Source organism: Podarcis raffonei, chromosome 13 (assembly GCF_027172205.1).
Source record: "Podarcis raffonei isolate rPodRaf1 chromosome 13, rPodRaf1.pri, whole genome shotgun sequence".
Classification (NCBI taxonomy): domain Eukaryota; kingdom Metazoa; phylum Chordata; class Lepidosauria; order Squamata; family Lacertidae; genus Podarcis; species Podarcis raffonei.
Window position 1 is genome coordinate 38,571,757 of NC_070614.1, and position 26,710 is coordinate 38,598,466.

Here is a 26,710-nt window from a genome sequence, read left to right on the forward strand (position 1 = left end):
GAAAACTGATCAAATAATCCAAAGTGCGCTGAGAAAATCCATCAACCTCAACCTCAGACGCGAAACGTGCATCTATTTAACTACAGGCAGTTAAAAAGCCCAACCAGCTTTAACATGTCATATGACCCGGTGTCACGTGAGTGCAGAAAGTTAATACTTCTTCTCCCTCGGCTGCTGTTGCTTCTTCATTGCCCCCCCTCGCGTCTCCTGCCGGCCCTTTTGCAGGAAGACTCCCACCCCCCGCGCGCCATTGGCCATCGGAGCCTGTCTCGTCGCGCTATTGGCCGCCCGCGGGGCTTCCCTCACGAAAGCCGCGTTCCCATTGGTCTCCTTACGGGCTTCTGGCTCCGCCTCTCTTCCCTCTTGGAAAGTGACATGAAGTTAGGATCGCAGCTGTCGACGGCGCCGGGCGGAGGATTCGAGGTTCCCTGTGCGCGGGGTGGGGAGGCGTAAGGAAGGGGAGCCCAAAACTCGCGGCAGGAATCGAGAGATTCCCCCCCTCTCGATCCCTCGGTACGGGGGGTGGGAGGGAAAAGCAGGACTCCTGGGTTTTTAGGCAGTGTGGATCCTAGTGGTTAGAGCACAGAGCCTGGAAGTCAAACTCCTGGCAGAGGGAAATGGGCATATTGAGACAGGGTGTAAGGGGAGTGCTGCCTAGTGGCTATAGCAAGGGGGTTGTATATGCGTGCATGTGCCTGGTGCCGGAAGGGACTGGGAAGGGAGTTAGGGTGTAACTGGCTGGAGGTAGGGTGGATAGATTTGGGGGGGGGGTAGATAATCCTGTGCAGAGAATTCAGGGACAGGAAGAATCAGGGGTCCTGGTTGATCAGAGAGAGCGCTGAGTAGTACCAGTAGAACAGTGGCTGGACTCCTGGGTTCTGCGATCAGGGAGCCGAAGTGGGGCAAGAGATTTTGTGCTTAATAAGGTGGGATCTGGTGGGTTAGAGGAGGAGGAGGATCAAGGAGCCAGGAAACCCCTGGGGTGTCTGGAGGCTGGAGAGGGCAGTGGCTAGAGCAGGTTACGATGGATGACCCTGAGGAGATATTTGGAGGAGATGGAGACCCCAACCCTGCTCCTTATGAGGAGCTAGTGTCTGCGATGGCCGGCGGATTGTATGGGGAACTGGAGCGGCTTGTAGGGGCCCATGGGCCCGGTGCAGTTTCAGGACTCCTGCCGCAACTGGTTTCTGTCCTGGAGTCGCTGCAAGGGGCTTGTGGGCAAGTGCGAGAGCGGGACCAGGCGCTGGAACGCTTGCGGGATGACCGGCTGCGGCTTCTGGAGCAGTATGAGCGGGAGCGATCTGGGCGCAAGAGGGCAGAAGAGGTTGGTATCGCTTTCTTTCTACTTGTTTTGCTACGACTACTATTTTTAAATGTTTGTTTAGGCTGTGTACACCCTATACAGTGGTACCTCAGCTTAAGTACTTAATTCGTTCCAGAGGTTCGTACTTAACCTGAAGCACCACTTTAGCTAATGCGGCCTCCTGCTGCTGCCGCGCCGCCGGAGCATGATTTCTGTTCTCATCCTGAAGCAAAGTTCTTAAACTGAAGCACTATTTCTGGGTTAGCGGAGTCTGTAACCTGAAGCATATGTAACCCGAGGTACCACTGTACATTTAATGCGCATTCCAGGCCCCCCCAAACACTGGGAACTGTAGTTTGTTAAGAATACTGGGAGCTGTAGCTCTGTGGTGGGTAAACTACAGTTCCCAGGAGTCTTTGTGGGGGGGGAGGGAGATGCTTTAAATATATGGTGTGTATGCAGCCTTAGTCTCGGCTGTGTGTTGCGCAGGTCAGAGATGGGTGACAGTCTCGGGCCAAAGGTTTTACAACACTGGTTGGCAACTACCAGATTTGGCTGGCACACCAATCTGAGCCAAAACACGGTGAGTGAAGGCGGGGGTCATATTCCCTCCCTTCTCACGCTTGGCAAATCTGGTATTAGTTTCTCCAATATCGTACTTGACCAGGCTGGTGCTTTTTAGCAGACAGCACTTTTGCTACAGAACTAGTAGCAACGGAGAGGGATTTTCTCTCTGTGTGGTGCCACTCTTGTGAATGTACTTTTCTCTAGAGGTCTTGGTGTTATATGGAACCAAGAAACATCCAGTCAACAGAAATAGAAAGTAATAATCTAGGCTCAAGTTGCAAGCAGGGGAGGATGGCAGTTTCTGTCCCCGGTTTCTAATCCCCGGCATCCGCTAATGGAAGGGCAATTGTATTATGAAACTGAAAGTGTTCTTCTGTGTATCAGGGGCAGTAGGTACCAATGGGCCCCATCCTATATATATATTTACCATTGTTTATGTGAGCTGCCACTGCAGTATCTTGTGGCAAGGCATTCCATGGGCTGGTTATAGTTGCTATCAGGAAGTACTCATTTTGCTTCTTCTTAAGCCTGTGGCCTGTCAGTTTCAGGGGATGCCCCTGAGCTTTCATGCTCTAATAGAGAAGGAACAGGAGGAAATTATTCATCCTTTGTGCATCAGTTAAGATTGTACATTACCACCACCTTTCCATTTAGCCTCTGCAAAGTGTCAAAGTATTACCAGTTTGCAAGCTTTCTTGATAAGGAAAATGATCCTTGTGCCTTCCGTCTATTTCATTCCGAGTGTAAGGTATGGGTGCATTGCAGGGATCTGATGATTCTTAGGGTCCCTCCCCACGCTACAATTCTATGATCCTATGATCTCGACTGCCCATTTTACCATGTTGAGACTTAGAGTGGGTAGCGCAGGGCCGATGAAGCTGCCGAGGAGCGATGAAAGAGACCCAAGGCTGTATATACACACCACACAGTCAAAGCAAACCCCGCAATAAAGAATAATGGGAACTCTGCTTTCTTAAGGGTGCTGGGAATTGCAGCTCTGTAAGGGGTAAACTACAGTTCCTGGGATTCTTGTATGCAGCCCTCCATGGGTTTGGGAGAAAGGACTGGGACTGGGTGGGAGAGGATGTTGGGATCTCCTGGACTCTCGGGGTTCTCTTCCTGCAGAGGTTTATGGAGCTGGAGGACGCGATGGAGCAGGAGCGCAAGGCGCATGCAGCGGCTGTGAGCCGGCTGGAGGGCCAGAGCCGTGCCCTGGAAGGGAAAGCACGCAGCTACGCAGACCAGGGTGAGAGGGGCGGGTTCCTTCGCATCCTATGCCTTTAAAATCAAAAGTGCTGAATCTTCTCCCCTGCAGATTGTTTGAAGAACCTGCGTTTGATACGGACACTCTAAGAAATTATCTCTCTGCCTAGGAGGAAGCCAGTTAACCAGGCCAGACAAAGTGTGGCCTTGGAATTCTGTTTCTCCATCTTCCCGCAGATGGGATGGCTTCCCCGCCCACCCATGCCCCTCCCACTGACAGGCATGCCCTATCCTGCACCCTCCCATCTTTTTCCCACTCTCCTTTTTGGAAGTTCTGGCTAAGCTGGTCTATCGAGTTTGCTGAGATTGGGGTGTAAGGCAGCGGGGAGCAGAACAACCTCATCATATATCTTTTGGGCTCTTTGCAAAATGGGGCAACTGTTGGTCACAATTGCAATTGTTTCCAGTATATGTTTATGTGTGCACACACACATATATGTCTGGCTCTCTTTAGTTTCAGGTGTGTGTGTGGGGGGGGGAATACAATGTGGGACATGATGGAGGATTATAAAATTATGCAAGAAGCAGAGAAAAGAGAGGGAGGTGTTATAGTTTTTCCACTCCCATAACATTAGGATTGGCAATGCTCCTCATAAACCGCTGGGCAGCAGATGTAGGGTAGACAGAAGGAAATACTATTTCACACAATGCATAATTAAATCATGGAACTCCCTGCCACCAAATGAGGCTGTAGCCACCAGCCTAGGTGGTTAAAAAAAAAAGGAATTAGACAAATTCACAGGTAGGGATAGTACCTGTCAATATCTGAGTGTCTTAGGCTGCAGTCCTGCACACAGTTACTTGGGAATAAATCCCATTGAGGTTAGTGGGGCTTGAGTCCAAGTAAACACATACGGGATCAGGGCTTGTAGGTGCTTTAGCAAAAGCTGAGACAAAATTATATGTGACTTTAGGTGCATCTTTGACTCTAATTTTATAAACTGGCAAATTATGTCAGTTTCAATAATCTCATAATTCATGGAGTCTGATAAGATTTGGAGAGCGAATGTAACCCTGAAATATACTCAGAGTCGCAAAGTGATTTCACGCTCTTTAATCAGCTCATAGTGGTGAGGAGGAATGAATGAAAGTCCCCTCAAAGTATCTGCTTTATATACATTATTTACACAATGGGCTGCACATGATTGGCTAATTCCGGAATTCTACTGTAAGCCAATCAGGTTGTGGATTCACTTCTATCTGGAGCATGATTGGGTAGTTCCTGCCAACCAATCATACTGCTGCATTGTTCTAGGACCAATCAGACTGCTGCATTCTGAATCCTATTGCTCTAGGACCAATCAGACTGCTGCCTTTTGGATCCTATTGTTCTAGGACCAATCAGACTGCTGCAGTTTGGATCCTATTCAACTCAGTACATAACAAACCCTTTCTTTAGAACCACTGAAGGGAAGGGAATTTCCTGTTCTGAAGCTGAGATTTGCTGGTGGTGGGAGGCAGGGGAATTTCTCATTGACACAAACAGAGGACTTCCTCCCCTTGCAAATACCAGCTTCAAAAGAGAGATTTTTCTCAGCACTTCAGCAGGCGAGGAAAAGGTTAAATTCCTTCTCCACATCTTCTCTACTCAGCATCACAGGGCCTATTGCCATGCTAACACCCATAAGGTTACACTGTTCTATTTCTTTCAAAGGGTCTTAGTTATAATTACCTCATGTTGGATTTTGCCCTCCAACCAGCAGCTCTCAGCTGCTTTGCAGAGTCTGCAACCTAATTCTGTGACCTGCTATTATCTAGACTGGGTTATATTTAATGATGCTCTTAGACCCTGACCACATACCACCCAGGGCTGACTGTTACCACTAGCTCTGAAGAGCTAATTTAATATCCCTTGCCAGTGATCCATTCCACAACCACCAGCATCCCCTTTATCAGGGCTGCTTCTCTTTTAGCTTAATTATGCCCACCTATTCACAAGTCGTCATAAAAAAGTTATGCTCAGTGCTGTTAAAAAGGTCCCAGCCCAATACACATAATGACATTTTTTGCATCCAGGCAGGATTATTTCCCCCTCATCCTTTTAAAAAAGAAAAAAAGAATTGTATACCCCATCAAAGTGTCTCTAACAAAATTCTCCATACCCTCACAAAATGAAAATGTGGGTAACATTGCATTTATTGGGACTTATTTTCTGGTAAGTATCAGATTGCAGCTTCAGTGTTCTTTGTGTGAATCTAAGACATTAGGATATTCCTACCCATGAGGCTTGAATCTTTTCTTATTATTATTCATTTGGCCTATTTTGCCACTGTAAAGCTTGCATTGAGTAGAATCTGCTCAATGCAAATTTGTCTTTATTTAAAGATGGATTTTTCTGGCCCTTTCATTAGGCAGAATGAAGAAACTGCCTTGGGCTATAGATGCTCAGGAGCAGCCTGTGGTTATTCCTCTTGAGCCTCCAGCCATTCCCTTCTGTTGCCACATGGAGTTTCCTGGGGCCCCATGTCTGTTATTGATTCTACTGCCAGTCCAGTTGGCTGCAGTACATGGATTTGGGAGGGGGACGCCATCTTGTCCTTCGCCTCAGGCAGCAAAATGTCTTGAGCCGGCCCTGCCTGCTCTCTTTCCTGCTTTCGCTGTACACAACACAAATAGCGCACAAGATGCATTTTTAGCACCATTTTGAAAATGCCCTTAAGACTAATGTAAAGCTGGTTTAGGTTTCTTGTATGTACATCAAAATCACACCACCATGCCTCCCTGCCCCCCTGCTCTCTCTTCACAGTGGCGGGTCTGGAAGAACAAAAATCTTCACTCCTAAAGGAGCTTTCAACTCTCAGCCAGAGCCACACAAAGGTACCGTCAGCCTGCAGCTGCCTTCCCTCGTTTGCTCTTTTCTTTTCTCCACTCTTAAGCCAAGCTGGGCCACAATCTCATTTTGTCTTCTGCCTTTTACAGATTGTGCAAAACTACAAGGAATTGAAATCGCAGAGGGTGGCGTTGGCTGCTACAAGTCAAGCTGGATCTCTGACTACAGAAACGAAAAGGTTTGGAAGAGGATGCCGGCCTGTGGGGTGGCAGCGGGGTTTGTGTGTGTCAGGGGTTCACTTAGGGGCACAGTGCCACCAATAATGATATTTTTGCCCAAGCTGCTGAGGTTGTGGAGAGTGCTGTATGGCCAGTTGCTGTGCTCTCCAGCTTCTTCTGTTCCTTACCACAGCAGCTGTCAAACCACAAACTGTTTTCACTCATTTCAAGAGGAAAGGTAGAAGTCATTTTTGGTTACCTAGCAACAGCCGGGCCTACTGCAAGTACCACTTCTGGATTAAGGCAGGAATGGATGGGACTCCGGCCCGCAATCCACCAAGGGCTGCGTGTGACAGAATAGTTAGTTGGGGTGGCGCTAGGTTCAAATCTAATCTCCCCCTGCCCCAAGGCGAAGAAAGGTTGACAAGGACAAGCTGCTCCAAGGCAAAACTGGTGGAAATGGGGTGGGGTGTGGGGCCACAGGCAAGGAAACATGAAACCTTTCTCCAATTGTCTTCAGGGTTTCTTGGAAGAAGAGGGCCTTTTTAGTGGTGGTGCCCCCGTTCCTTCACTCCTCAGAAATGCCTGACTCAAATATAGTACCACATGATACTTTTTGAATGTTAGCCATAGGCCTTGGTGGAACACACGTTTTTGATTCAGGAGGTACTGGGTTCCGTTCCCGGCATTTTTAGGTGCGCCAGGGAAGAAGAGTCCTGTCTGAGAGCTGCTGCCAGTCAGTGCAGGCACTTCTAAGCAAGGACCAATGGACTGCTCTGGCTCTGCAAGGCAGCTTCCGAGATTCCCACGTTTCAAGCTTTTGAGAACAATGGAACTCTACTGGCTATCTTCCGACATTTTTTGTAGTGATTTCTTTTTAATTTCTCTGTAATGTAATGTTGGTGATTGGCTTTGGCAGCCACGTTGAGGGCTTTATAGCATGTTGAGGCAGGGAAGAAAGGTGAGTAAGAACCCTTTTGAGAGAAGGAGACGTTGAAGGGGTCGAAGGCAAGATGCAGGAGGTTACAGGCATGTCTTTTCCAGGGCAGCTGATCAGCTAGCCATGTACATTAACAAGGAACTAAAAATAGATATTTTTCTCTCCCTCCTCCCCCTGCTCAGGTTGAAGCCCCCACCAATCCAGGCACCCCCAAAGTTCCTCCCAAGCACCTCGGACCCTGGGTCTCCTGAATTGCCTCATTCCCCAGGGGTAAGTGGCTTGGTGTTGTGGGGCTCAAGCCCCTGAACTGTTCCTTGGCCCTTGGCAAACAGCAGCAGTGGTGGACAGGGAGGCTGGAGGGGGGGAGCAGAGGCATTAAGAGGAGTCAGGAATGAATGGCCTTTTATGTTCTCCCCACCACCACCCGTCTCTTCAGAAGCCTGCAGAGTTTCAAGAGCTTCCCAGCACGGAGAAGGCTCCGCAGAGGGACACAGAAAGAAACAATTTCCCCTTGGCACAAGAAATGGTGCAACCGGAACAGGATGGTATGAAGGGGGAGCCTCTGTTTCATCTTGGTGCAGCTAAGCCAGGGAAAATAACTTGAGGAGGGTATGGGGGGGCAGTGAGGGGGTGTGGGTGTGGCCAAGGGAAAGCCCTGAGGGCCAAGTGAAGAGGACTGGTGGGCCATATTTGGCCTCTGGGCCTCAGGTTCTCTGCTGCAGCCTAATGAGTTAGTAGCGTGCCGGTTCTTGAGTTGTGCTATATATTTTGCATTTTTACTGGGCTTCTGTTCCTTGTAAGCTGTGCCTCTTCCACACCCCTGCCAGTCGTTTCCACCACTGCCAACATTTAGATTTTAAGCTCTTGTGGGGCAGAGACCTGCCTGACCCTCTTTATTCTTATAACAACAGGAATTTTCTCTGCATGCAGGCAACAAAATGCCAGATAGGCCCTTGCCCAAAGGAGCAATGTTTTTCTAGATTATTTTCAGTAGGGAAAGGACTGTGTAGAGGTTAACAAACATGGGATAATAATCTAGAAAAAATAATGTGCTTTGCGTTTGCGCCCCAAAAACCTTCTTCTCTTGTCAGCCTCTCCCACTCTGCAGCGGCGCTTGGACTTGGACGATCTCCTGAGCTCCACTCCAGAACTGGGACTGGAGCAAAAGCAGCCAAGCAGGTAAGAGGGATGTGTCTACTTATTAAGCCTCTGAGCAGAAAGCGCAGGTGGGCAGAGCCTGAGTGGTCTGTGCTTGAACATGGATGCTCCTTCACTGGAGTGAAGAAACAGCTAGACTCTTCCTTCCTGTGTCCTCTGACCACAGCATGCCCACACTGTCCTCTAATCCTCCATTCTCCCAGCTATTCCCTCCCCGCTTCCCCACAGGTGTTTTAATTTCGGGAGAGTTAGCTCTTCTAGTTATCCTGCTCACGGCTTTGAAGGGCCACACATCCCTGAGTTTCCCAGCCAGATAGCCAACTTCTTTTTCTCCTCACACCCACCTTTGAAACTGCCGTTTCGAAAGCACCGCAGCCATAGGATGGCAAACAAGGCTGAGGAGGACTTCTGTGTTCATTGTCTTCTTAGAGAAAAAAGCCCCACCCCTGGTTTCTGTCTACTGTGACGTCAGATGTGGGTGTGTGTTGTTGCCAGGTTAGGAGTGGGTGGGTACTCCTGTCTGTCTATTTGTCTGTCTGTCTGTCTCTCAGCCCCCTGAGTAACACCCTCGAGCGCAACACGGTGTCCCTTTTCGCCGAGGTCTCGGGCCTCAGTCCTGAACTCCTCAGCGATATGGACGGCGGTGCCGATTTGCAGGGTAGGTGAAACTCCCACCTCCCCCCCACCCCTCTCTGCCTCCTTGTCCTTCTGGGACCTTGTTCCTTTCCTAGAGAACCCAGGAGTCCTAGCTCCCCCCCCACCCCAATTTTAATCCAGAAAACCTGCCTCCCATAGTTCCCCAGACTGTGGGGAGTTAAGGTTTCTACCTGTGTCCTAGTAGCTCAGCAGTGTCCATGCTTGACCATCTTTTCAGGGGATGCCTTGGAAACCCTGGTGGCAGAAAACACTAAGCTACAGGAGGCACGGTAAGAGCGACCAGCCTAAAGCGATAACGTTTGTTTGTTTTTTTTTATTTATGAATCTCCTTTTACGTGTGTGCCAAGGCGCCTTACAAACCAGCTGAAAATAGTTATAAAAACAGTACAAAAATGCTCCCCACAACTCAAGGTAGGTGTTGGTTTTGTATTGTTTCTGAAACCTAAGGCATCCATCTGGAAAAGCTTGCCAAAAGAAAACGAAAAAATGCATTCATTTGGTTCCAGAAAGTACAGATAGGGGCAGCTTCTGATCTCTTTGGAAGTTGAGGGAGAAACTGTCCTGGAGAATGTAGTGACCCTGCTTGGGTGTATAAGGGATAAAGCCACCTTTCAATTTACCTGGCCCTGAACTGTCTATGGGTCTTTATATCTTGATGGGAGCTGGAGCTTCTTAGAAAGGAAGGTCCTTGTCAAGGGTGCTTGGTAGGCAGAGAAATGGGCCGAGGCCTAGCCTGCTTCTCTCCGCTGGCCCGCCTGCTTTCCCTCTTGGATCAGGCCCTCCACCTCTTCCTGGGCCATCGCAGCCACTCCCAGGCTGAAGTCTTGCTGTTCCTCATGGTCCCACCTCCAGGACTGCTCTGGATACAGCCCGCCGCCATCTTATCGCCCGTGTAGAGGAGCTCACCGAAGAGCGCGAGTCGTTACGGGCGGAGCGTGAAGGAACACTGGGGGCCCTGAGCCGCTGCCAAGCCCAGCTGAAGGAGGCTGAGCTGGAACTAATCAGGTAAGGGCTTGTAAATTGCCCTCCCTGGCGTTTGGCAGCCATCTTGATTCCACCACCTGCTGTCTGCGCTGGCAACAAAAGGAGAGGGGCACCTCAAAATTAGTAGTACACAGGAACAACTCCTCCCCGGCAAAGTCACCAAGGCAATGCAGACAAATCCCAATGTGTTTTGAGTTAGCCATTTCTTCAGAGGTCACATGCCTGTCCCCCCCACTTATCCTCACAACAACCTTGTGAGGTAGGTTAGACCGTGTGTGTGTGTGTGTGTGTGTGTGAGAGAGAGAGAGAGAGAGAGAGAGAGAGAGAGAGAATTTATGGTCCAATTTCAACCAGTAAGCTTTGTGGCTGAGTGGGGATTTGATCCTGATCCTACCCAGAACTCTGGACATTGCCACGTACTCACGGTCTCTGACAAAGAGCATCATTTAAATGAAATTATTACATGCTGCCTTATAAGAGCCAAATCCTAAAAGGTGTATTATAAATGCTCTAAGCCAATACATAGCTAATGTAGAAAGATACTGTCCGGTTTTCTTCATGCAGGTTGTGTTATATGCTTTAACAGCCTGTGTTGTTTGTATTCTTAGGATTATATTGTAGTGTCTTTATCTTGATGCTGTGAAGCAGTGAGTTCCCAAACTTGGGTCTTAAGCTCTTTTTGGACTACAACTCCCACCATCTCTAGCTCGCAGGTCCAGGGATGATGGGAACTGTAGTTCAAAAACAGCTGAAGAAACACTGCTGTTAAGTAGCTACAGTAAGCTACAATAATAAGAGCAGCATATTTGACAGCAACAATAACTATAGCTACTGCTAATAATGATTAATAATACTACAGTGGTACCTCGGGTTACATATGCTTCAGGTTACATACGCTTCAGGTTACAGACTCCACTAACCCAGAAGTAGTGCTTCAGGTAAAGAACTTTGCTTCAGGATGAGAGCAGAAATCTGGCTCCGGCAGCGCGGTGGCAGCAGGAGGCCCCATTAGCTAAAGTGGTGCTTCAGGTTAAGAACAGTTTCGGGTTAAGAACAGACCTCCAGAACGAATTAAGTACTTAACCCAAGGTACCACTGTGTAATAAAGGTAGTCTATGGATTTGTGTTTTTCTGCCTAAGCACTTCAGACAAACCCGAATCTTTCTACACTAGCCTATTCCTCCGAACAAGTGCAGCTTAGCTCAAGAAGTGCTAGGGCTTTATTGGAATTACTTAACAAATCATTGTGTACCTATCAGGCGTTGGTTACTGCAGCCTAACCATTGTTTGGCATGCATTAAAAGAAACCCGTGTGTGTGTGTTCTGCTGTGCGTGTATTGAGCTGGTCAGAGGATAAGGCTATCAACAACCACTAGCCACAATGGCTGTGCTCTGCCTCTACTTCTGAATGCCAGTTTCTGGAAAATGCCAGGGTGTGTGTGGAGATTGCTGTTGTGCTCAGCTTCCCACCCGGTTGGCCACTGCGAGAACAGGATATGGGACCAGATGGGCCATTAGCCTGAACCGGCAGGCTTTTCCTATGTTCTTATGTGTGACCAACAACGTGAGCATTTATTAGAAGGGAAGATGGAATCCACTCTCCCTGAGACACTGGCCTACAATTAATTATTTTAAAAAATAAACAAGTGAGCCCAAATTTCAGTCGTTCGTCTTTCTCTTTCCAGGATACGGCAGGAGTTTCAGGAATCGAGACGTTCTAGTGAGGACGGGGAGGTAACCAGAGCACCTTCTGCCGAGCACCCTCCACAAGGATGTTGTGACAGGCTGGAGGGGGCCAGCTTCCCCTTGAAGGCTGAGGGATGGGGGTGCGGAAAGGGTCTTCTACAGGGCTGTAACTAGACAGGGGTGGGGGTCAGGATTCTGGGAGTGGCATTTGTGTGCGTTTGAGGCAGAATCTGCCCTCTTCCTCAGCAGGCTGAAGGAGGCCTGTCCCGGCCTCAGCGCTTCACCCGGGCCGAGATGGCTCGTGTGGTGATGGAGCGCAACCTCTATAAGGAGAGGCTGATGGAGCTGCAGGAAGCTGTTCGGCGCACGGAGCTGCTAAGGTCAGTGGCGCCGAGGTTTACGGCTTGGGGCTGGGGGGGAGGCAGATGGGTCTGTGACCCCATAACCTTTGACAAGCCGCCCTCTACCTCAGCTTGACGTGAGGTTGGGTTTTTCCCGCTGAGCCGTTTTCTTTTTGAATTGTCTGAAAGCAGCTCAGTAACTGTGAGCCTTGTTGGAGCTTGCCATGTGGCACCAGGGGCATGATGGGAAGTTGAAATCCCTCCCCCAACCCTCCTTGCTTCGCTCTAGCAGCAGAGCAGCTAGAGGCTTCTCTTCCTTTCTGGCGATCCTTCCCAAACAGCACCCCAAGTGCCAGGGAGTTTGGACTGGAGAAGAAGGGAGAGGACTCTCTCCCTGCTGCCAGTGCAGCAGTAAGGAAGGGAATTAGTACTTCTGAGGGGTCTTAATGCCCACCCCTTAATGTTGGAGGTGAGCAGTGGCTATTTTTCTAGACTCACCATGAACGCCTGCCTTGTTCTCTTAGAATGGCAATAGCACCCACCTGAGAGGTGCCGGAACTCAGTTCCTGTGAGTTCCAGCTTTAAAAAAAAGCCCTGGAGGTGAGAAGGACGAGTCACGGAGGCTTGTGTTGTGAGGCAGGGAATTAGGAGACTCAGCAGCATCACAAATGACACCATATTATCCATTAAGTCCCACCCCACTACTGCTAGCAGAGTCTTTTCCCTCTTGGGAGAAACCAGCAAACTGCAGGCAACCTGCTCATTCCATTCCCTAGGAACCAGGAATGGGGAATCTGTGTCCCTCCATATGTTGTTGAACTCCAGCTCCCATCAGCCCCAAGCTCAGAGATGATGGGAGCTGTGATCCATCGGTGTTCAGAGGGCCAGAGGTTCCTTATCCCAATCCTTGAAGCTGCTCAGGGTAATCAATCACTCTGTGGCTGCCCAGCCAATAATTATTTTCCCATAGTACAAACTGGGCGGGAGGGAAGCAGGTCAGAATGGAAGCCAGGAGAGAATTGGCTTATAGAAATACACTCTGGAGAGGTGAGATTTAAACAGAGGATTATAGACTCAAAACACAAGTTTGTCACTCAGACAAGAGGAGGCAAATGGCTCTTAGGTGTAGCATGTGAAGGGCTGCCCTGAGTATTAACAGGGGATCAGGGAGCCAGTCGTGCAAATGGTTTGGGTTGCCTGTTTCCCCTTTTTCCAGCCTTGACCTAATGGCTAATGGAGGGAGTCACTGCATTGGTGGCAGCCTTAAAGCAATTGTTTCTCTCTTCTCAGGGCTTCGCGGGAGGAACAAGCTGTTCAGATGAAAAAATCCTCTTTCTGGAAAATGTAGGTGCCGTCTAAGATCTGCCCCGAAGCTGCAGCTGTGCATACTCTGCCTTGACCTTGACATACTCTGCTTTGACATTTGATATTGGGCATACAACTTAGCATCCTGAGAAATTTCTTTCTCTCTTAGCAAGACATTATGGCTGCATGGATAAGTTTCAAAGCGTGCAAGGGAGCAATGCCTAGTGAAGTCTGCTAGTTAGTAGATGCTGGGCATAATGGCTGTGTTCTGTCTCCACTGTCAGAGGCAGTTGCTGGGAATCACTAATGGGGAGAATGGCTGTTGCACTTAACTCCTGCTTGCAGGCTTCCCATAGACATCCAGTTGGCCATTGTGAAAACAGGATGCTGGACTAGATGGGCCACTGACCTAATCCATCAGAGCTCTCCTTATGTCCTTGTGAGAGAACCTTCCTTCCCATTCATAGCAATGGCTCTGCCTTGGACCAAAGTCAAACAGAACTCTGCAAGCAAACAATCTGTGGGCTCCTTTTAGTCTGGTTCCGACAGATCAGAGTTCCATCATTCTTGGTGCAAACCCCCCTTTTTTCTGTCGAATTTTGATTTGTGCCCCCTGCCATTCCCTCCTCATTTCCCCTGAACGCATTGTATTTTCCTCCTGCAGTTTCGATCGCTTATTTAGCCCCTCGGACTCCCCAGAGAGGGCTCCTGCGTCCCCGCTGCCACCCGGGAGGGCCCGGTCCAGCCCCAGCGGCCGCAATGAATTGGGAAGGAATGGGGGCCAGCTGTCTCCAGCCTTGAGATACATCCCACGAGCTACCTCGCCGAACGAGTAAGTTGTGTGGCAGTTGCTTGGCAGGGGGGAGGTAGGAGCAATCCCATCGTCGGCACCTCTTGGGGACCTGCTGCTCCCTTTATATGGAGTTGGGCTGCTAGTGGATCCATCTAGTCCAGCACAGGCTGGCAGCAGCTCCCTGATGCCAGGTTAGACCACTGGTTCGTCCAGCTCAGTGTTGTCTCCTCCAGGCATGGTGAAATATACTCGGAGTCCTGTAGTGATTTCATGCTCTTTATTGCAGGTTGTAAAACAGTGATTGAATTGCCCCCCAAAACCTCAGGCTTTTATATACATTATTTACACAATGAGTCCCGTCTGATTGGCTGATTCTGCTTCCCTCCTGGAGCCTGATTGGTCTTTTCCTACAGGCCAATCAGTTGTTGCATTCTATGATCCTACCAGCCTAATAGGCTGATTAACTTCCTCCTGGAGCCTGATTGGTCTTTTCCTGCAAGCCAATCAGTTGTTGCATTCTAGGATCCTACTTGCCTATTGCTCTAGGATCCAAGATTAGTACATAACACATGAGGAACCCTTTGGCCCTCCAGATGTTGCCAAACTACAGCAATCATCACCCCTGGCCATTGGGCATACATACAGGGCCTGATGGGAGTTGTAGTTCAGCAGCATCTGGAAGGCCACCGGGTTCCCATGCCCGGTCTACTCTTACTGGCAACAACCCTCCAGTGTCTTGGGCAGAGATGTTGCCCAACCCCAAGACCTTAGATCCCTTTTATTAAATGGGTGACGCCCTGGCTTGAACCCCGGAGCCTTCTGCTTTCAGAGTGTGCCTTGTGGGCTCACTCTACATAAAAAGAAGAGGCTTTATATACGGTCGGGCTGCTAACTGGATCCATCTAGCACAGCAGAGGCCAACAGCAGCTCTTCAGGGTCTCCAGCAAAAGTCCACTTTGGGCAACAATTGCATGCAGGCCCATCTGAGTAAATCCAACAGAAACCTGAGCATTTCCTCTGGTTGCAACTGGACGCAGGGTTGTCACTGGAAGCGCTCTGCTGCCCCCTACTATATCTGGCTTTTATATCTGCAGAGCGGACGCCTCCCCTCAGCAGAAGCGGAGAGAGCTGTACCGTGAGATCCGCTCCCACATCTGGCAGGAGCATGGTCGGGCGCAGGTCCATGGGTGGAGCCAGCCGCCTGCGCTCCAGGTGAGCATTCTAGCATTCATGCATCCAGGTACCTGACCCTATGGAAATCCCATGCCAATCCCATTCTAGGTCCTCAAGTACTGTCTTTTCAAACCAGGGCAGGAAAAACGTAGATGTAGCATTGTGTGTGTGTCTTATCATACCAGACAGTATTCCCCGCATTTGACAATGGAGTGATGGTCTAAAATTAATAAATAACAATCAGCATCAGCATTGGCATTGGCATCCTGCCGGCTCCTGAAGACACACCTGTTTGGGCAAGCATGTCCCAAAACTGAACTCCTGATGTTATTGCTTGAACTGTTTTTTCATTGTTAGGCTTTCGATTGTTCATTTGTTTTTATTGTACATTTTTTATTAAGGATGCTTTGCTACCCCCAATGGATCTGTGGTTGGGTATTTCGATTCACAAACTGATTTTCATAGTTGTGAACTGCTTAGAAGCCGTTTTTGGCATATAGCAAATAAACAAATTCCATCTAGGAAATGGGGTCCACTGAATTCGGCCCTATTGAGTCACCCAACAGTGTGGTGCTTTAGACTATACATTTGCCTTGTTCTATCCCAGTCATGGGATCTGACCTTAGTTTTGAACTGGCCACTCTTGCAGCGAGTGTCCACACATTAAAATCCAGCCACCTTTTCTCTGCAGGGCTCTGACCCCCTTTCAGGGGCCGCCGACGTACCTGTGCTTGCACAATTACGGATGCTAGACCAGAAGGACCCCAATACAAAGGTAACAAAGCAGTGTGTTTCCAAATGCTGAATAGCTAGGGATGTTTCTCCCCTCCGCCCGAGTTATTATTATTACTATTATTGCATTTCTATCCCACCTTTCTTCCAAGAAGCTCAAGGTGACATACATGCTTCTCCACCTGCCCCTATTTTATCCTTACAACAACCCTGCGAGGTAGCTTATGGCTGAGGGACAGTGACTGGCCCAAGGTCACCCAGTGGATTTCATGTGGTTGAGTGGGGATTTGAACCCTGGTCTCCCAGTGGCACTCTAACCACTGCACCACTGAATTGAAATCTGAGGCCACTCTAGGAAAATGGTGTGGTTTTCCTGCTGTAAAGTGCTAAAAGGGGGTTAATTTGTGTAGGTGTAGGTGTAGGAGTAAGAGTGGCTGAGTTCAGAGCAGGGACTCATCCAGAGAGGTAGCAGGCAGCCTCCTCTGAGGACAGGCTACTCAGCTGCATGTCTGCTTTGGGAGTGATTCACGTGATCCAGTGGCATTGGCATCAGCTGAGTTATCAGTCCCTCTGAAGGGTGAGTGGAAGGAGACCAAACCCTGCAGAGACTCTGGGCAGTTCCTGTGTGGGCAAGTACAGTGGCAGGCTCAGAAAAAGCTTAAGGCTTATTAAAGTGGCACATTTGCAGTTCCTGTGGCAAAGGTTTCTGGCTGCAATTGGGAAGGGTGGGGTGTCATTCTTGTATGGAAAGCGACTTCTTTTACCAGGGGTCAGCAGATCTCAATGTCGTGCCTGCCTCTCTCTCATTGTAGCTCTGGTGTGCTGCAGCATCAGTTGGCGCTGAGACTCAAGAAGAAGCAGAAACCGTAAGTATCATCATCATCACCACCATCATCACCATTATTGGTTTTACTCTTGCTTAAGAATTCTCACTTAAGCTCTTTCCCTTTTCAGGTTTGTGTGTGTGTGTGTGTGTGTGTGTGTGTGTGTGTGTGTGTGTGTTGTTTTGGTGTGTGTGGAGTGAAAACTGCTCATTTAGGCTCACCTTCAGTTCAGAGAGCAGGACACGAGTGGCGCTGTGGTCTAAACCACTGAGCCTCTTGGGCTTACCTATCAGAAGGTCGGTGGTTCGAAACCCTGCGACAGGGTGAGCTCCTGTTGCTCAGTCCCTGCTCCTGCCAACCTAGCAGTTCGAAAGCATACCAGTGCAAGTAGATAAATAGCTCCGGTGGGAAGTTACACGGCATTACCGTGCACTGCTCTGGTTTCGGTGCTCCATTGTGCCAGAAGTGGCTTAGTTATGCTAGCCACATGACCCAGAAAAACTGTCTGCGGACAGACGTTGGCTCCCTCGGCCTGAAAACGAGATGAGCGCCGCAACCCCAGAGTCGTCTGCAACTGGACTTAACTGTCGGAGGTCCTTTACCTTTTTACCTTTTTTCAGTTTAGAGAGATGTTTGTCTCCTGCAGCAAGAGTCTTTTAGCACTTTAAAGACTAACAAATTTATTATGACATGAGCTTTTGTGGACTCGAGGCCACTTCATCAGATGTGTTAAGTGGCAAGTATATAGATTGCCATTCAAGAATTACAGTCGGTGATCATTGGAGCTTAAATATATACTAAATAGGCACATTTTTATGGCAGCAAGTTGATGATAATGGGCTGGGATTATTGCATTAATGCATTTAGAGGGGCATGGAACCATTAGCAAGAAAGAAGTAGTGACTGGAACAGATATCCAGCACTGGTAACACATGAGAAATGATGTGTATGCCCTTCAGTAAGTTTGTGGTTTTTCCTCTGCCTTTTCTCAGCATTGTGTTTTTGTTCTGATGCTGCTTTCAATTTATTTCATGTTTTCATTGTTGTTATAATCACGCACACATAACATTGTAAGACACTTCAGCAGCTTGTTTTGTTCTGTTTTTGTAATTTATATATTGGCAAAAAAGCCGTGGTTGCAGTTTGGGGTTTTTAACTCAGCCATTCTATGATGCCCCTTCAGATTTAAGTCCAGAAACATTCCTTGCCCACCCACATGCTTAACCTGCTGCCGTGCATGGAGAACGTGAACACAGGATGGGAGGGGAGTGGGGAGGAAGGAGACACACTTCCCCAGGTTGTGTAAATGTCCTTGCCTGGCTGCCTGGAAAGCCTAGGCATGTGTGTGCTTGTCAGCTGAAGTGACAAAATAGGTACAAAGAAGTTTAGGGATTGTCAAGGGCATGTTTTTGTGTGCGTGTGCGCGCGCACACGCACAGCAGCATAAAAGGGAGGGAGGCTGGTTGAGGCCCACAATGTCTTGCTGATCCCTCTGCTTCTTTCTCTTCCAGGGCACCTCTCATCACTGCTCTCGGCTGTGGGTGGCCTCAGGGACCCACTCTGCAAGCGAAGTGACTCTATTTGATGCCCAGAACCCAAACCAGCTCCTGGAACATTTCGTGCTGCCTGGAGTCCACGTCCTCTCCATCGCATGCGTGCCTGGTCAGTGCAAGGAAGGAAAAGCTATCATTTTATACTGTCTCTTAATACACACACATGCACACTTAGGCTCTTAGGCCGATTGGCTTGTTCTTTAGTCCTGTGCTTTGGTTCTGCCTTTTGGTCCTCATTGCTGTCTTGTTTCATGGTTCCTGATACCCTCACAACCCAGCCCTGGCAATGACTCTTGTCTCTCCTGCTGCTCCTACATGTGGAGCTCCCTCCTTGAGATTTGCACCTGGTGCCACCTCTCTTTCTTCCTTCTATCGCATCTCAAAACACACCTTTTCCACTTGGCCCTTGACTTCATCCTATTAATCCTAGCTGTAGCCAAGCTTCAAGTACACAAAACTTTCCCAACTTTATATATTTTAGATTGCAAGCACCATAGATTTTGGACTGAAGTTGTGTGTCCATTGAGATTTTATAGCATGGATGGGAAAACTTTGGCCTGGTGGCAGGCAAAACTTGTCCTTCCAGGAGATCCCATTTGGCTCATGGTGCCATTTTTCCAAAACCACACCCATCTCTCAATCAACTGATATCACTACGATGGGTGGGCGACATCAGCTGACGGGTGTGGGCAGGGCTCAATCCTATATTGTCTGCACCCAACAGTTCCCCAAAGGGTCCAGGGATACACAAGATAAAGCAGCAGAGTTTAAGCAACCTCTCACTCAACAGCTGGTGAGTGGAGACTTCAGTCCTGCTTGGTTCAGCTTTATTGGTTAGTATCTCCCCGCAATCCTACAGGCCAACTTTGAAAGCTGGGCAGGACTCCTCATCATCACTCCAGATGATTGGCAGGTTGATAGGCCTATGTACAGCTAGATAAAGATTTCACCTCTCTGTGCCGAAAAGGTTCTCCCCGGCCCTGCCTTGTAGGATTCCTAAGCTCCCTGTGCTCCCTGAGGAAGACCACTTTGCCTTCTCCTTTCTTCCTCCATAGGCCTCGCTGTGCCTGGTGGTGAGAGTCCCGAGCGAGAGCCAGAGATCCTCGAAGACCCCCTGGCACCCGGATCTGACAGCGAGGATGAAGTGCTGGAGATGGAGGCGGTTGGCACAGAGCCCACCGTGTGGTTTGGCACCCAGGAGGGCTGGTAATTGACACCCAGCAAGGTTGAAGGGGGAAGAAATGGGAGGTGGGGGTAAACCCCCGTTCCTGAATGGATTGCCATTGTTGAGCTTCTCTGGCCAACCTCTGCCTCTTCCTGCTCCCACCAACTCCAACCACCAGGAACAGCATCCTGCCCTTTTGCTGCTGCTGCTGCTGCTGCTGCCACCATCGCTTCGGCTGCCATATTTGACAATCCCATGGGCTTCCACCAGGTTTATTTACACTGAGGGTGCCCAGCATCCTCAGGAGATGCAACAGTTGGAACTGAAATGCTGGTGGCTGATGAGAGCAAATAATAATAATAATAATAATAATAATAATAATAATTTATTTGTACCCTGCCCATCTGGCTGTGTTTCCCCAGCCACTCTGGGCAGCTTCCAACAAAGATTAAAAATAGAGCAAAATGTCACACTTTAAAAACTTCCCTGAACAGGGCTGCCTTCAGATGTTTTCTAAATGTCAGGTAGTTGTTGTTCTCTTTGACATCTGGTGGGAGGGCGTTCCACAGGGCGGGCGCCACTACCAAGAAGGCCCTCTGCCTGGTTCCCTGTAGCTTTGCTTCTCGCAGTGAGGGAACCGCCAGAAGGCCCTCAACGCTGGACCTCAATGTCTGGGCAGAATGATGGGGGTGGAGACGCTCCTTAGGTATACTGGACCAAGGCCGTTTAGGGCCTTAAAGGTCAACACCAACACTTTGAATTGTGCTCGGAAACGTACTGGGAGCCACTGTAGGTCTTTCAAGGGAGGGATGGGGGAGCAGGCCTGGAGCTGTGCTGGGGGTTGGGCTGGTCATCAGGAGGGCTCAGGGGGTGTCACTTTTGGAGGCTGACTGCATCTCCCCCCCCCCCGTAGCATCTATATTCACTCCGCCAAGACTGATTGGCGCCGCTGCCAGGGCAAAGTGCAGCTGAAGGATGCCGTCCACTGTATTGTGTGAGTATGCGGACTTCCATCACTCTCTCTGAATGCTGTGGAGCCCCACTGCCTACCCCTCGTGGATGTCGCCTGCCTTCCCATGCTGGTGCTGTTGCGACTTTCCTTAGTTTTAGGCCCCCATCTACGCTAAAGCAATGTCACATCGCTGTAAGCAGCCATAGTTTCCCCCCTAAGCTTAAGGGTGCTGAGAGGAAGCTAAAGTTCCCAGAGTTCCCTGGGAAGAGGGACTGACAGTTCAACCACTCTGGGAACTGTGAAGGATCTGTGAGGGGAATAGGCCGTCTCCTAACAACTCCTCAACAAGCTATACTTCCCAAGATTCTCTGGGGGAAGCCGTGTCTGTTTAAAGCGGTATGATACAGTGCAGTGCAGATGAGGCCTTACTCTGCTGTTTCTGTCCCAGCCACACCCAGGGCCGTGTAGCAGCTGCTCTAGGGGACGGATCTCTGGCCATTTTCCACCGAGACACAGGTATGTCCTGCTCCTTTCATTCCTCCCTGCCCTGCCCTGCCTTCCCCACAGCTCAGCTCCTCGGTTTCACCTAATCCCTGTCTTCCTCAGTCCGGAACTGGGACCTGCGCTCCCCACGCCTGCTTGACTTGGGGCGGCCACGGCGCTCCATTCGTTGTGCCATCCCCGTGCTTGACCGGTTGTGGTGTGGATATGGGAACAGAGTCTATGTGCTGGATCCTCGCACTGCTCGCATCCAGGTGAGTGTGCCCCTAATTGCAGGTTGAGGCGGGGGCTGAAACCCACAGAGACTTGCATGGCTGGTTTTATGGTGTAAAAACGGTAGTTCGAAATAGCCAGGATCATTCTGTGTATCAGTGTTAGAACAGTATTGCTACAAAAACTAGCCGGTGAATTCATTTTGGCTGTTCTCTCTCTTTTTTTATTAATGTTTTTATTGGGTTTTAGGACAAATGCAAGAAGCAAAAGCATATAAACTCTACAAAGTGGAAAAAAAGAAACTGAGCAAAGAATTGAAACATAAAACAGATAAAACTGTGAAATTAATTGGAACAAGCCTGTCAGGCAAAAGTACCAATGCATTACAAAAGTCTGGAATTTTGGCCATTCCTACTGAAATGGGCGCGGGTGGCACTGTGGGTAAAACCTCAGTGCCTAGGACTTGCCGATCGTATGGCCGGTGGTTTGAATCCCCACAGCGGGGTGAGCTCCCGTCTTTCAGTCCCAGCTCCTGCCCACCTAGCAGTTCGAAAGCACCCCTAAGTGCAAGTAGATAAATAGGTACCGCTTTATAGCGGGAAGGTAAACGGCGTGTCCGTGTCCTGCGCTGGTGCCGGCTCACCAGAGCAGCTGCGTCACGCTGGCCACGTGACCCGGAAGTGTCTGCGGACAGCGCTGGCTCCCGGCCTCTTAAGTGAGATGAGCGCACAACCCTAGAGTCGGACACGACTGGCCCGTACGGGCAGTGGTACCTTTACCTTTACCTTTATTGAAATGGGTAGATCCCGATGAACAACTGCTAGCTGGCACAACTTGGAGAAGTGTTGAGATCCAAAATCTAGATGTAAATGTTGTGGATGTGGGTCTGGGGTCGGGGTCTTGAATCCAGGCTGTCTGTTGCAACCCACTTTCTCTTCCTCCCCCCAGAGGTACTTTGAGGTGACTTCACACCCTGAAAGCCAGGTGCGGCACATGGCAGCCGCCGGCAACGGCATCTGGGTCTCGGTTCGCCTGGAGTCCACCCTGCGCCTCCTCCATGCCGAGACTGGCCAGCCTCTGCAGGAAGTGGAGCTGGGGCCCTACGTCAGCCGCATGCTTGGTGAGTGTCAACGGCCACCCTGACTTGGGGGCTTTGGGTGGGACTCTGAGCAGAATGCAGGGACACGGCAGCATCCGGGAAGGAGTTGGCAAGGCAAAGCTGTTGGATTAGCCACAAACAAGCCTTGGCAGAGGAGAGCAAAGAAGCAGACTGCAGGGAGAACGTCCAGGACAGGAGGGTTTTATGAGGGCAGGAAGCTTTTAATAGAAGGCTCTCAGGCCTGAGAGGGGCATCCTGCTGCTTCCTCCTGTGCATCAGTATCTGGGCTGGGTCCTGGACAGTAGTCTGAGGTGAGTCAGGAGCTGGGAACCAGCCATTAGTCCCAAGGGGGACCAAAGAGGAAGGCTGTGTCTGTTTTACCATTTACTCCGGTTCCAGTGCACTCCCACCACAGTAGTTGTGTGCAAGTGACAAAACCAAGCCAGAAGTCAGCGTCAAAGAATAACCAAGGATACAGAAACAGGCCAGAGTGCAGGCAGACCTTGGAACAGGAAGGCCCCACATGCTTCTTCCTGCCTGGGAGGAGCCAGTGGCCAGCCCTGGGCTTCGGGGGTGCCTCACTGTGAAGCTGCCACTTGCAGTTCAATGGCTCACCAAATGGGGCAGCTGGGCTCTCCTTCATGGGAGATCAGATGGCCATCTGCTTTAGTTGAGATGCCTCCATTGCAGAGGGTTGGACTAGATGACTAGGATCCAGGTACCCTAGTTTTGGAATCTCCTGCCTGTTTAATGGAAAATTCCTCCTTTTTTTCCTCCTCACTCTCCAGGGCCGAACAGTCTTAGTTTAGCCATGAACATCTCAGCACTTGGCGCTTTTGGGAAACGGGTGTGGGTTGGCACCTCTGGCGGCACCATCATTTCCCTGCCCTTCATCTCAGGTGAGCACCTGTGTGTGTGAGAGAGAGAGAGGGAGAGGGAGAGGGAGAGCGAGTGCAGCTGCAAGTGTATACATAGCAGAGCTCCCTGGTGGCTGTTTATGTTAATTTTCTCTCTCGATTTCTCATAGAATTTGCTGGGAGCTCAGAAACGTCTTCTCCCACTGGCATCCCTTACTGTGCTCTGGAGCAAGCCCAGATCAGCTACCACGCGCACCGCGATGCTGTTCGCTTCTTTGTCTCAGTCCCAGGTAACCAGCACGGAGGAATCGATGCCCATTCCTTGGTTCTTTGGGGGAAATAGAATTCAGTGGCTTAAAAGAACTTAAGAGCATGGAATCCAAAGCTGCTGCTGCTGCTGCTGCTACCATTCTTTAGATAATGCCAAAGATGTGCAGTTAATAGAGTACTAGAGGACAGGTCCTCGCCCCGAGGAACTTACAGTAGTCCAAATGGGATGTTACTGGAGCAAGGATCACTGTAGCCAGTCTATCGCTGTCCACAAGAGGAGAATGGTGGATATATAAATGCAAACTTCAGTTCTGTCTGTTCTTTGCTTACTTTAGGGTGTATGAACCCATCCTCTTCTGAGAGCACCACGGAATCGCACGGCCAAGAGGCACCAAGCAAACCTTGCAGCTTGGTGCTAAGTGGAGGGGAGGGGTATATCAACTTCCGGATAGGTAAGCATCTTACTTTACAGGTGTGAGGGAATGACGTGGGTACGGGATATAGGCATCCAGCCCCATTATCCCAGCACCAGGTACAATGTCTTCTTGACTCCTTTTGGCCCTCTGTTTTTTTCCTCCTTACCCAGGCGATGACACTGATGACCGCTACGGCGACCTGCTCCTCCCGAACCCACGCTTACGCCGAGCCGAGCGAAGCCACCTCATTGTCTGGCAGGTGCAGGCCTGAGGCTCTGGTGATGGGCACAGTCACTACTTCAGGGTGGTGTGGCACAGCTCCAGCCTAGGAGGGAATTGCACTGTGGACAGATAAGACGCTGGTGGTTGTGGGCTTCCCATCTCTCTCTCCTGCCCTCTTTCCTCACGTGTTTAACCCTCTGGTGTCTGAGGGTTGGGGCAATGACTTTTTGCAATGTTCTCAGGCCGAGGATTGTAGCAGAAGCCATCTGGATGCCAGGATCTGTTTTTTGTGAATCTGCACGGTGAGGGGATCTGCAACGGGTGGTTCCTTACCCCCAACCCCTTTCTAAATAAGCACTTCCACTGCTAAGGAACTGGAGCACTGTGCTGCTTTGCACTAAGTCGACCTGCTCTGATACGGACTACACCCCTGTCGAATCCGGCTATGTTCATGCCTCCCTGGGTTATACAGCACCAGCAACTTCCCTCTTAGCGGCTAGATGGTTGGGAGCCAGAATGCAGCTATCTGGGTCATGTAGAAGGGAAGAAGCCTCTGTTCCAGTTGGGAATGAAGGAAGCAGATCTGGTGAGTTAGAGCACACAAGGCCAAGAACCAGGACTCCTAGGTTTATCTGGAAAAGGAGCAGCATCCAAGCGCATTGGAGCTACAACCACCACCACCATCCCGTCCTCCTTTCACGTATGATTCTTTGATGCACTTTTGATTCTACGGGTTGAGACATGAGGAGATGACATGGAAAATCTTGAACTACAGGCATGGATTTGTTGAAGGCTGTGAGGCAGCACTACTCAGAGAGGCCTGAAGGGGGAGCCCTCTCCCTGCTGTGCTGCCTTTGATCTGGAAGCAGAATATTGATTGAATTGGTTCCCGGTGCTATTGAGCTGACCAGATCCTGGCTGCAGTTTTGGAGTGATGCTAGGGCCGGCCAGGACACACAACTCACTGTTAAGTTTCTCAGGGTTGCTGTTCCTTGTTTGTCTGTCTCACCCAAGGGTGAGGGTCTCTGGCGGCCTCTCAGGGTCTATTTCTGTGGGTTGGTTTCTAATAAAGCTTTAATTATTATTATTACTATCATCATCGTCATTGTCATCAGGTCATCCTCTTGTTTGCACACGAACTGGATTTATTGTTGGCTTCTCCCACCACAAGTTCCCCATCTGTTGTAAAAGACGTCCTACTCTCTCACACACCTTTTTTTGTGTGTATCTGCTCCTTTCTCAATAGATGTTCAGACATTACTAAAATGAGGGCTTTACTTCCTATGGGATGACCAGAAACACAACTCACATAGTAGAACCGGCAAGGGGCATGGACATCGACACTGATAAAACCAGCACGCCTTTTAGCAGGCGAGTCTTACAGAGAAATGGGAGGGTTGCGATAATCACAACTACCGCCATTAAGCACCGACAAGGCTTCAAAGTGCATCACTGACTGGAGGAATTTTCAACAACTGGATGTGCTCACTGCGGGGGCTGTCCTCACTGCTGCTCTTTTCCACTGGGGAAAACCATTCTTTCATGCTTAGTCGGAGCAAACGAGTTTTCAGCTACAGTTCCCATGATTCTTTGGGGGAGACGTCGCGGGCTTTAAATGTGCACTGGGTGTGCTTTAAATGTGTGGTGTGGATCTCATACTAGAGAGGGAGCGGAACTTTTCCCTGTCCACTTTCTGCACATAATTTTATACACTTCTACGGTGCTGCCTTCTGTCAAGCTGCTAAAGGGATAGAGCAGGATGCACAACTATCACACTTTTGCTCCACTACATTTTGATCCCATGGGCGTAGCCAAGGGGGGAGGTGGGGAGCATCTGCCCCCCTAAATCAAGTAAATAAAAAAACTAACTGACCAACCAACCAACCAACCGTGTTGCAATAAGCTCGCTTCTGTCCCCCCCCCTAATTCCTGCCCTCCATCATAAATCCTGGCTATGCCCATGCTTGTCCCTTTCCCTTTTTACTATTCATTCAGCTGCCTGACAACAATTGAGCAGCCTGGCCCCGGTTGGACAGCTGATGTCACAATGTGGAGGCTTGCAAGCCAACATTGTATTACATTGGGAGAGGGGTGCATATCAGTTTCTGGTGAACCTGTTGCAGAGACGAGGTGTTCTTGAACACTGATCCTTTAAGTCACAAAAGACAGCATTTTGTGATCCTAGGAACACAGCTATGAACAAACACCCTCAAGGTAGGAGGAGCTAAGACGCCGAGTTGTTGAGCTGGGTGGGGGGTGTAAAATGCAAGCTACTTCCATGAAAATGTCAACCTACAGACTCCATTTTTTATTTTCACATATAGTTAACAGGTTCTATCGCATTCTAAAGATAATTTCCCAGTTTTCCAAAAAGGCGTTTTACACGCATGCAAAACAACCAGAAGCGTGGCATGCAAGGCGACTCAGAATTTCTCTAATTTTGCTCAGAAGTTCATTTCATGACCCTATTGATAATTTTGCTTGCTTTCTTGGTGAACTGACAAGAAATGTAATGTTAGGAAGGAAATCTGATGAGCTTAGAACAATGAAACTTATGTATGTTGACTGATTTTGCTACATTGGTCACAAAAACACATACTCCCCCTGCCCCCCCCCAAATAACAGAAATATCTATATGTTTTAACTTTATTCTTTCCTTTGAGCTAGGGAGCATTAAGAAAATGTGATATTAACTGAAAAGTGTTTTACATGCAGCTCTTCTTGTGACCAAAGTCACGCCACAATGGT

The 26,710-nt window shown here is 49.4% G+C and overlaps 1 protein-coding gene across 2 annotated transcripts; it reads left to right on the forward strand.

The window, feature by feature from the left end:
* The first annotated feature begins 791 nt into the window (after nucleotides 1-791).
* Nucleotides 792-25,049, forward strand: LOC128399557 (C-Jun-amino-terminal kinase-interacting protein 4-like). 2 transcript variants are annotated; one of them, XM_053361133.1, is made up of 27 exons: nucleotides 792-1,324; nucleotides 2,996-3,116; nucleotides 5,880-5,950; nucleotides 6,053-6,141; nucleotides 7,244-7,331; nucleotides 7,498-7,606; nucleotides 8,153-8,240; nucleotides 8,771-8,877; nucleotides 9,094-9,145; nucleotides 9,729-9,881; nucleotides 11,546-11,594; nucleotides 11,793-11,926; nucleotides 13,178-13,231; nucleotides 13,857-14,024; nucleotides 15,080-15,197; nucleotides 15,850-15,933; nucleotides 16,703-16,756; nucleotides 18,226-18,376; nucleotides 19,323-19,473; nucleotides 20,346-20,426; nucleotides 20,833-20,900; nucleotides 20,991-21,139; nucleotides 22,047-22,218; nucleotides 22,986-23,096; nucleotides 23,225-23,344; nucleotides 23,660-23,776; nucleotides 23,911-25,049. In XM_053361133.1, exons 1-27 carry the CDS (start codon nucleotides 1,025-1,027, stop codon nucleotides 24,009-24,011), a joined length of 3,060 nt encoding a protein of 1,019 aa, XP_053217108.1. In that variant the 5' UTR covers nucleotides 792-1,024; the 3' UTR covers nucleotides 24,012-25,049. The 2 variants fall into 2 exon arrangements, with proteins under 2 accessions (XP_053217108.1, XP_053217109.1); XM_053361134.1 differs by having other exon boundaries at nucleotides 11,796-11,926.
* The last annotated feature ends 1,661 nt before the right edge of the window (nucleotides 25,050-26,710 follow it).

What these genes read in the sequence shown, in the direction of transcription:
- LOC128399557 (XM_053361133.1), top strand. Translation starts at nt 1,025, where the DNA reads ATGGATGACCCTGAGGAGATATTTGGAGGAGATGGAGACCCCAACCCT. An exon ending in AATTGCCTCATTCCCCAGGG is followed by an intron (nt 7,332 to 7,497) that starts GTAAGTGGCTTG and finishes CCGTCTCTTCAG; the next exon opens with AAGCCTGCAGAGTTTCAAGA. An exon ending in GTATATCAACTTCCGGATAG is followed by an intron (nt 23,777 to 23,910) that starts GTAAGCATCTTA and finishes CTCCTTACCCAG; the next exon opens with GCGATGACACTGATGACCGC.